The 10,565-nt window shown below is 36.2% G+C and overlaps 2 protein-coding genes across 3 annotated transcripts; both read left to right on the forward strand.

The window, feature by feature from the left end:
* The first annotated feature begins 752 nt into the window (after positions 1-752).
* LOC149399656 (transmembrane/coiled-coil protein (DUF726)) lies at positions 753-6,686 on the forward strand. Its single transcript, XM_089612836.1, has 15 exons — positions 753-1,114; positions 1,582-1,663; positions 1,745-2,272; positions 2,523-2,691; positions 2,838-2,990; positions 3,365-3,462; positions 3,714-3,805; positions 4,821-4,891; positions 4,970-5,105; positions 5,322-5,381; positions 5,468-5,550; positions 5,632-5,708; positions 5,833-5,903; positions 6,077-6,134; positions 6,246-6,686. Exons 1-15 carry the CDS (start codon positions 867-869, stop codon positions 6,372-6,374), a joined length of 2,055 nt encoding a protein of 684 aa, XP_089468962.1. The 5' UTR covers positions 753-866; the 3' UTR covers positions 6,375-6,686.
* Positions 6,687-7,567: 881 nt separating this feature from the next.
* LOC149399657 (protein FMP32, mitochondrial-like) lies at positions 7,568-10,020 on the forward strand. Of its 2 annotated transcripts, none has more exons than XM_089613578.1 (8): positions 7,568-8,025; positions 8,132-8,398; positions 8,476-8,607; positions 8,729-8,788; positions 9,070-9,146; positions 9,232-9,288; positions 9,437-9,503; positions 9,592-10,020. In XM_089613578.1, exons 2-8 carry the CDS (start codon positions 8,207-8,209, stop codon positions 9,709-9,711), a joined length of 705 nt encoding a protein of 234 aa, XP_089469704.1. In that variant the 5' UTR covers positions 7,568-8,025; positions 8,132-8,206; the 3' UTR covers positions 9,712-10,020. The 2 variants fall into 2 exon arrangements, with proteins under 2 accessions (XP_089469704.1, XP_089469705.1); XM_089613579.1 differs by having other exon boundaries at positions 8,143-8,398.
* Positions 10,021-10,565: the final 545 nt, after the last annotated feature.

A 10,565-nucleotide genomic window follows, 5' to 3' on the forward strand; every position in this document is an offset into this window, starting at 1 on the left:
AAACACAAGGGAAAAAAATAATATTCGAAGACAATTTTTTTTTGTTACCCTTTTGATGGATTTGAGGAAATTAAAAATACGCGCGGCACAGTGGAAAGAAAATAAAATGAGAGAAAAATTAAAGAAATGGACAAAAAAATAATAAAAAATGAGTGAGTGAGATCTGTATTTCTGTTGGACGATTTTTTTTTTTTTTTTTTTAATTACCAATATCTATTTAGTTAGTGTTAACAATTTTTATAAAATAAAAAAATATCTTGTTTATCTCTTCAATGAATCTAAAAAATTGTATTAAGAAAATAATTAAAATTATTACTTATCTTTTAAAGTATGTGCTTATTACTTAACTTTTAAATATCTTGCTTACTTGATTTAGAACATCATTCTTAAATAAATTCATTATGAGTATGAATATATAGATAAAGTCATAAAACGATTATTTTGACTTATGTGATATTCTTTTTATTAATAAAATTAATTAAAAATACAGTGCACTTAATTGTATAAGAAAATAATTAAAATTATTACTTAACTTTTAAAGTATGTGCTTATTTTCTGCTCAGACTACAATAAACCAATTATCCCAATACAGAGTTCCTATAATTTTTTTTTTCTCTTTATAAAATAGTATGTGAAAAATAATCTCATCACTGATTAATGCGTGACAGGTGCTTATTGCTCTATATTCTCTCCGTGACACGTTATTCAATTTCTTAAATCTTGACCACATTGCTTGATAAACAAGTATAGCATTATGGTCTATTTCGAAAGAAAAAAAGAAGAAGAAGAAAGTATATCATTACAGGCCATTGCTTGAAAGCGGTTAAACGAAGTCGTTGAAAACACAAATTAAAATAGAAACGACAATGTCTGCGAGTTCATCTACGACGACGTCGTTTTTGACTCCGACGCAGCGATACGCCTCGGGAGCTCTGTTTGCTCTCGCTCTCCACCAGGCTCAGATCAATCAGAACCGTCCATTGGGCTCCTTCTTCTCCGACGATGACGAGCCGTCCGATGAGCGGACCAGTAGCGGCAGCAGCAGCGACTCGGTCGCCGGAGATCCTGGCCTCTGGGTCCACCAACACTCTGACTTGCTCCGACCGATCTTCAGGTTCGTCTTTGTCTTTCTTCTTCTTCTTTGTTTTCGAAAATCCTTGTTGTGATCGCAGTTTTTGCTGCGTTTGATTGCCAATTATTGGCGCTTTCTGGATTGGAAGAGATCGTCTTGGTTTGCTTTAGTTTTTTTGTTTTTAATTGATCTTCGCACTCGGAATTCATTTTGTTGGAATTCTAGTCATTGTAGGCGGACTTTTAGGTGTTCTAAAAATAAATTTGTGAGTGATTTGAATTTATTTCGGCATTTCGTTCTCATCGTTGATGGCAAGCAAATGATGGTATGATATCTCTGTAACTCCCTCATTTGGTAGTAATTTTGCAATAATCTGAAAGACTTAGCCTGAAGATATTATGATCACACTTACCATTTGCATACGCTTGTTTGTTGGATTTAGGAGAGAGGAGTTATGAAGACAAAGTGAGGTTTCCATGGCTAACTAGGTCAAATCGTATTATGAACAGGTTTCTAGAGATTGACTCGGCTGCATGGTCTGGACTTGAGGAAACTGCCGGGTCTTCTCCGGCTAAGCATCACATTGGGGCTGTAAGGTCTTTAAACTTTTCGATCCGTTGGATTATTGTTAGCTCACCGTTTCTCCATTTCTTTTGGGGGTTTCCATGCTAGTTTTTGAGGTTGCTATCTGAAGAAAATTGCGAGAACTCTTCTCAAAGCTCAGATCAAGAACTTGCTCTGTCAAAGGCGGTGGATGCGATGTGGCTCAGCATGGAGAAGGATTCCAAGTCGTACGAATCAAAGAGAGAGAAGCAGCGAGAGTACGAGAATGAGATGCGGGAGAAGTGTTCCACGGCGGAGGTGCAGGCCAACATGAAAGAAGAAGAAGAAGAAGAAGAAGAAGAAACAGGGGTAAAAACGGAAGTTCAGGAGAAGAAATCCGTCGATGTGAATTCTCTGGGCACTGAAGACACAGTTGACAGGCGTAGCATTAAAGCGGACGAGAGGCCGGCCGATGAGGTTAAGATGCTCGGTTATCAGAGAAAAGTGACGGTTCTCTATGAGCTTCTCTCGGCTTGTTTGGCGGACAAACACGAAGGCAAAGAAAAAACGACGCGCAAAAGAAAGGGATACGATGCCAGGCATCGTGTGACTCTACGCTTGTTGGCGACTTGGCTCGATATCAAGTGGATTCAAATGGTATGTTAGCTCACTTGACATGTGGTTGCTGTAAATTTTTGTGCTAATACAGATCATTTATGTTACATTGTTACCCAAGAAAAATAAATTAAAATTTGTAACATCGGGCTATGATGGTCTGGATTCATCGTTGCTTCATTCATATGCGTTATGCGTGCTGACCATGCCCGTTTGTGCGAACTCGTTGTCTTACTCGAAAAAGATCATTTTCATCAGTTAAGTACATAAATGGATGCTTTTCTTTGAGCAGGAAGCTATTGAGACAATGGTTGCTTGTTCTGCCATGGCCGTGGCTAAAGAGGAAGAGGCACAGGAAGAACAAACTGATTCATCAAAAGGAAAATGGGCGAAGTGGAAGCGCGGTGGTATCATCGGTGCAGCTGCTCTAACCGGAGGAACGTTGATGGCAATTACTGGCGGTATAGACCCTTTACATAAATAGTATATTTCTTGATCATTTCAAAATCCGACTTTCGTTTTCACCTCCCGAGTCTCTTAAATGTCTCAAATTCACCCCTCTCTTACTTTTATTTTTTAATATTTAGTTTTATTTTTTTATATCCAGGGTTGGCTGCCCCAGCAATCGCTGCTGGCCTGACTGCTCTAGCTCCAACACTGGGCACTATTATACCCATCATTGGGGCAACTGGTTTCGCTGCCGCTGCCAGTGTTGCAGGAACAGTTGCTGGATCTGTTGCTGTTGCCGCGTCTTTTGGAGGTGAACGTTTTATTAAATAGCATCTATATTTCCTATACTGCTCATAAGTCATAATATATTGAATCTGAGAAGAAAAAAGTTGTCATTCTTGGAACAATATATAATATTCCAAGCCTGTGAACATAAATATATACATGCTGCTACAGTGTTGTATATGCTAAAGTTAATGCTTTTTTCATTTCCTTGAAATGCTCTGGGGTTATGCTCAATATTTCAAGTGATAAAAATCAGAACTTCGTAAAGATGTTGCAGATTGAATAGTTTTAATCGTGCTGGTTAGGAATCAGTATTCGTTACTATGACCATTCTGTTAAACTAGAAGTGAAGTTTATGAAAACCATTTGGCTTTCTTTTGACCCTTCTTCTCTCCCTAGCTGCTGGAGCTGGACTTACTGGGAGCAAAATGGCTAAGAGAACGGGGAGCATAGATGAATTTGAATTTAAAGCTATAGGAGATCATCATAACCAAGGCGTTAGTATTTTCAGCTTCCCTGCTCTCTCTCTCTCTCTCTCTCTCTCTCTCTCTCTCTCTCTCTACATATATATATATATATATATATATATATATATAATATTTTTTTTTACTTTAACCAGTACTAACAGCCCCAGCAACTTATACACATGTTTTTATTTTCAACCGTGTTCGTGTCTCGGTTCCTCTTGAAAAGGAAACTTGTTTCTACAAAGTAATAATATCTCAACTCTAATTTTGTATTATACCAGAGGCTAGCAGTTGAGATCATGATATCAGGATTAGTTTTTGATCGTGAAGATTTTCTACGACCCTGGGAAGGGCAAACTGACAATTTGGAAAGGTATTGGTGTCCTAACTTCTAACATGTAACCATATTTAGTTTAAATCCATATTGTTGTGGCTTTGGCATTTTCCCGCTGACTGTGCGCGCGCCCCTAATTTATAGATTTTAAGTGATCTTAATATTGGTGTCCAAACTTATAACATGTAACTATATTTAGTTTAAATCCTAATTGTTGTGGCTTTGGCATTTTCCCGCTGACTGTGCGCCCCTAATTTAAAGATTTTAAGTGATCTTAATATTTTTAACTACAGACTAGCCAAATTGGGACCAAAAGATCCAAGTTCATTTTGTTTACCCAAGATATATGTAAGCAAAGCTATTCAAATTTAGAGATGGGGTAAAAAGTTAGAAAAAATCAAAACTTATGTTTTCTTCCACTAGTTTTGAACAACTAAACAAACAGAACCAAAATGCTCTGTATATATACCATTTGTAATTGATTATTGTTCTAGTCCTTTCCCTCATAACCGTCAAAAAGTTGATCATCATCCTTGAAACTCCCACGAGTTAAGGCCAATAGCTCCATATCGTGGTTTGCTCCCATGTGATCTGAGTTACGAGTCATCACGACCAACTGGCTAAATAGTTAACTTGAGTTTCCTTCTCTCAAAAGATTGCAGGGTATAAGGTCCACTAGAAAACAGTGATTTTTAATAGTATAAATACTAGTTTAATAGTATAAATATCTAGGCATATAAAATCTGAAACTTAAACGGTGGGTGGAATAACAAAAATAAAATAAAAATAACCTGAGATAAGGTACGTTTAAGTGTTTTAGAAGAGGCCCTATAACCGTTATCTCATCCAGATAGTTCTTGCAACCTTAAACCATCTATCTTGTGTGTGTATATGCAAGTTTGAGCAGGTGTCTCCTTATATTCTTACCTATCTTGTCTGTCTATTTTTCCTTTGTACTGTTTCAATCTTCTATGTTTTTATATATGTTTTGATTTAGGATTTAGAGATTGTGGTTTATGCGTATATGCTTATCTGATGATTTTGACAATTCTAGGTATGTACTGCAATGGGAGTCTAAGAATCTGATTGCTGTTAGCACTGCAATCCAGGACTGGCTCACATCAAGTAAATGAGTTGAACCCTCATGTTTGTTTTATCATTTTAGCTTGTATAGAACAGCAATGTGAATGCTAATTCTTGTAGGACTCGCGCTGGAATTGATGAAGCGCGGTGCAATGATGACTGTGCTAAGCACGCTTTTGGCAGCTTTGGCTTGGCCTGCAACATTACTTGCAGCTACTGATTTCATTGACAGCAAGTGGTCGATTGCCATTGATAGGTTAATATTCTCTTTAAATGGTTTCAGTGGGATATTTCTACTCAAGTTCACTAACTCATTCGTTGAGAATTGAGATGATTGTTTTTGATGGACAGCGATGGAGTTTTGTTATCATTTTAGTTACCCAATTTAGTCATAATTATCAGCCTATTTGAGATAATGCCGAGTCATATATATATATGCTAAGTTTGTGACTGGAACTTTGTCATAATCTAGGTCGGACAAGGCAGGAAAGTTGCTTGCTGAAGTGTTATTAAAAGGGTTACATGGGAACAGGTTTGGAAGATATCTGCAGATCGAAAATCGCCCGTGTTTCTCAGTGCTCGCTTCATCTAACATCTATCCTTTCATGGATCTTTCAGGCCTGTGACACTTGTGGGATTCTCTCTCGGGGCTCGTGTCATTTTCAAGTGTCTCCAAGTTTTGGCTGAGACGGAAACTGATGGTAACTATGATATTGGCTTAAAATTTCTTGCAGTATGTGCAATGCAAGCCCAAATTTAATCACTGTAATGAATTTTGGCAGCTGAAATCGTTGAAAGAGTTGTGCTTCTTGGGGCGCCAATTCCAATCAGAGACGAGAATTGGAGAGCTGCTAGGAAGGTATTTGCTGTAATTCTTCATGCTTTGTAATTTCTTAAATGCGTTCTAGGTGAATATTTTTATATATCTATTTATTTTTTCTTCTCCATTGTTTTGTATATGTATAACATCCTATTGTTTGCAGATGGTAGCTGGTAGGTTCGTGAATGCATACTCTACAAATGATTGGACGCTCGGAGTTGCTTTCCGTGCCAGGTATTATCAATTATGAGCTTAAATAATATGGGAAATATAAAACTTGTCCGGGTGATTATTTTCGTACAATCGAACCCTTAAAACTACTAATAAGATCGGTAGTCCAATCTATTGATTTTCTGTTTATGTCGAGGAACCTGTAAATTAGCAGCTTATTTCATTTGTCCTTCCAGTTTGCTCACTCAAGGATTAGCTGGAATTCAACCAATTAATATCCCGGGAATTGAGAATGTAAGGATTTCTCTGAGAGTCGGAAAATGTACTTGTCTATAAGCGACACTGTCCTCTCCAACAAAACTAATCTATTTCTTATTTTCATTTTTCTTTCTCTCCTCCTTGCAGATTGATGTAACAGATTTCATCGATGGTCACTCTTCTTATTTATGGGCTTCGCAGCAAATCCTTGAGCTTCTTGATCTCGACACCTATTATCCAATTTTCCGTGGCTCCACCCCAACAGAGCAGACATAGATTCCCTTGCTGTGGAATCCAAGGTGCGATATCTCAGACTTGGGCGCTCTCAGTCCGATTCAGATTCCCTTGCTGTGTGTATATTCTCAACTTGAGCTTTTTTTTTTTTTTTTAAGTTGTTGGATGAAGAAATAAATTGAATTATATCTCGAACTTTAGGTTATTTGTAAATAAGCTTCGAATCTGCGACACAGGTTGCATAATCAGACAGTTAAAAGGCGTATATGTCGTCTATATATTACACCGCAGAAAGTGGTCCATACAGGATTTGAAGAAATGTGAATTTTCTCAGGATTATATTTCCCTTGGTCTTTGGTGGTTACAGTTATTATTTTCCTGAGGGCCAAACGCCTCAGTTGAATGGATTCCTTAATAATGTTGAAATGAGAAACGTATGTCAAACTTCCCTTGGACTCCGTAGCCAAGAAGTGAAAAAAACCCTTTTAAGCTGTACATATTAGACCTGAGAATACTTATGACATAAATAAACATGTTCTATTATTATAACCACCATTTTTAAATGTTAGTCACGGTTGGCTGATGGTTCGATTTTATGGAAATGTTTTTACAAAGAACAAAAAAAAAAAAAAAAAAAAATCGAAGTATGACAAATTATGGACAACATATAGTCATTAATATATTTTTAAGTTTTATTTTTTACTAAAAAGAAGATTGTTTATATTTGCAGATCAAAATATACATTTAAAAAAAAACCGAATTAGACATAAATAAAAATACATGTATCAATATCAAGTCTAAACCTGGGCGTTGATGTTCGATCAGAATGAGAATTCGTGAATTCCGTTATGGTTGAACCGGAATTTTGGCAGCAATGGACTGGAGTATTTCAATTTGAATAGTGTCAGAATTTCGGTCAAACTAGAATTGTATTAATAAATGAAAATTTTAAATAAAAATGTATTTTAATTATTATAAAAACAAAATAATTTTCTTTATGAATAGTACTAAAAAAAATATAGCACATCGGAATTTTTGTTTCGTGAATAGTACTCGAATAGAATTTCAATACCCATCAACGTACCTAAACGGATAAAATATCAATATAATAATATTGATTATGAATTTTATTATTTAGTTCTCTACATTTTAGTAAGAAAAACATTTAAACAAAATCAGCTAAAAGTCGGTGTTATATTATCAGCTATATGATATGATAGAGTTGAATTACTATGATTTCCTTCTTTACCGACCATGTGGCTTGTAGTTTATTCTCGGAAACAGCTAAAAGTCGGTGTTATTAATAAGAGCCTCGACGAATATGGCCTGAGTTTGGCACGCAAAACTAGAACGCGCAATTTGAATGAACGCAGTGCGTGAATTCGCTCCCATTTTCTTGGTAAAATCCAAACAGCTCTTCTTCACCACTACAAGCAACTTCTCTCTCTCTCTCTCTCTCTCTCTCTCTCTCTCTCTCTCTCTCTTTGCTATTTACGTGAGCGTGCGAAAGAGGCGACTCTGAAACGAATGGATATTAGGCTTTTCAATCAGAGAGTTTTTCTCGTTTAGAATATCTTTTTGCTTTGTATGATTGTATCCTCTAGATTTTCTCAGCGATTCCCGGCTTTTTTTCGTTGGCATTCTCTCTCTCCGTCGCCTACAAGTCCTCCATTAATTTCATCTACAGATCGAGGTATGATGATTCGTTTCATCGCAATTTCATTTCTAATTTTAATTTTCCGTTCACTGTTGGAAAAATTCGTATTCATTTGCGAGGATTGCGTTGATTCGAGTTTTAGGATAAATTTAGGGTTTTGAAAGATTGAAGAAAGTTCTGCGTAGAATTTGGGGAGTCAGGTGAAGAAGAAACCTCAATGGCCGTTACCACGGCGTGTAGGCGGGGATTGGGAAGTAAATTGGGGATCGGATTGTCTGGAGTTAGGGCTTTCGGAGCTTCGCAGTCCATTTTCCCGGGGTCAGGGTTGAGGCATTTGGATTGCAGACAAATTTCTCAGCTCGTCAAGTCCAATGGAAAACGCCTGTTTCTTGTTGACACCTTGGCATTGGTAATTGCTATTTCCTTTTTCCATTGGAGACTGCAAATGGTCAGTATTAAGACTAAGAGATCCACATTGTGTTTTAGGTCAGAAAACTAGAGGGGCAGGGCGTTCCCTCGAACCATGCTGAGGCAATCACGGCTGCCATAACTGAGGTGTTGAATGATAGCTTGGAAAATGTGTCTCACTCCTTTGTTTCAAATGCCGAAATGCAGAAAGTGAGCTGCTTTGCTTTCCTATTACTGGGCTTTATAAAAGCAAAAAGAAAAAGAAATCTAATTTAGTTTTTCCGGATCTCCTTGCTATCTAAAGCTGGGTTTTTGTTTCGCATTTTCGTAGATTGAAATGATTCAAGAATCCAATCTGTCAAAATTCAAATCCGAAGTTCAAAGCTCACAGGTACTAAATGTCTAATTTTTTCCCCCTTCTCATCTCATCTCATCATTTTATTGATTATAGAGCTCTTAAAAGTTAGATATACTGAATGATGTCCCAATCCAGATTGGAGTTTTAATGTTGCTGTGTCTGAATAGTGCTAAATAAAATTTTGGTGCTGCGCACATGTTTAGAGCATTGTCATACTGTTATATGAATTACATAAGATCCACTTTGGTTCGTTATTTTAACTGCCTCTGTTGATGTGCTTCTATCGTTTATGGCCCCTTACAAACAATATGCAGGATCACCATTTTTCATTGTTGCAACGCGAGACAGAAAAATTACGAAATGATATAGAAAAAATGCGCAATGAGCTGAGGTCTGGTTTTCTATGTCCAGTGTACTATCATGTAAGACTATTATCAAAATGCCTTTAGTTGACTCTGGTTCTGAATACAAAACAGGTATGAAATCGACAAAGTTACAGCGGGGCAGCGGCTTGATTTGAATCTCGAAAGGGGGTAAGTTGGTTCAGATTCGTTACTTTAATTATCTAAAGTTGCTAGCTCTAACCTCTATATAAATTTCTTTTTCTCCTTTTTAATTTTGTTTGATCTCTTTAAAAAAAAATAAAAAAAAATAAAAACTTTAACGCCCGTTCAAATGCAGGAGGATAAGGGAAGAGCTTTCCAATCAGAATACTGAGACCACTAACCTTACTAACAAGCTTGATCGAGTAAGACCTGTGACTGAAATATTTAGGAAACCTTTCGAATATTATTCCATCTCTAATTTTCTTTTTACATTTCATATATGTGTAACAGGAAATTCACGCTCTAAGAGCCCAATTAGAAGCGGCTAAATACGAGGTTATAAAATACTGCATAGGTACTCTTGTTTCTATATCTGCTGTTGGTCTTGCCGTTCTCCGCATTCTGATGTAAACACAACTTGTATTTGGCCATTCAACTATTAGAGGAATTCATTTTATTTTCCTCTATTCTCTTGTTAGATTCAAGATTCATTGAAAAATAAGAATATAAAAGAAAAGAAACTATAAACTGAAATGTAGGCATTGCATTGTTAGTCTGAACTTAAGGAAGCATATCTGATTGTATTAAATTAAATCCCTTCTTGGGGCATTTCATTCATTATACATACTTGGGGGATCTGTACCTCTATGTGGGACCGTTTTTAGTTATTAGTAAAATTGTTTGTTACCTTGGTGGTACACTCACTACCACGTTCACATACCACATATTTTCTTTTAACAAATTTTTTTGAACCGAGGTGTACTATCACGTAAAACTATTAACAAAATGCATTTAATTGGCGATGGTTCTAAATCCTATACGATTATGATATCGACGAAGTTACACGGGCCAGCGGCTTGATTTGAATCTTAAAAGGGGGTAAGTTAGTTCATAATTATTTACTTTAATCGTCTAAAATTGTTAGCTATAACGTGTAATCGTATACTTGGAGTGTGTTTGGTTGAAGGTAATGTTAATCACATTCTCAGATTTTTAAAGATTACTTTTTTTGGTTAGAGTTAATATTATCTTATCAAATTAAATGTAATAATGTAATATTACCATGAATTTATATAAAAGATTAAATTGTGCAATCAAACATTGTAATCCTGCATTTCTGGAAATGTGATTATGTTAATGAGATTTTCAAAATGTGATTACATTTCATTACCTCAAATCAAAGTCAAACACACCTCCCAAAAAAGTGATTACATTCCAATTCCATTACCTCAAACCAAACACACTTTTAAAAATTTCAATCAATG

Source organism: Urtica dioica, chromosome 4, assembly GCF_054948205.1.
Source record: "Urtica dioica subsp. dioica isolate 48M chromosome 4, U.dioica_male_clone48M_v1_H2, whole genome shotgun sequence".
Classification (NCBI taxonomy): Eukaryota; Viridiplantae; Streptophyta; class Magnoliopsida; order Rosales; family Urticaceae; genus Urtica; species Urtica dioica.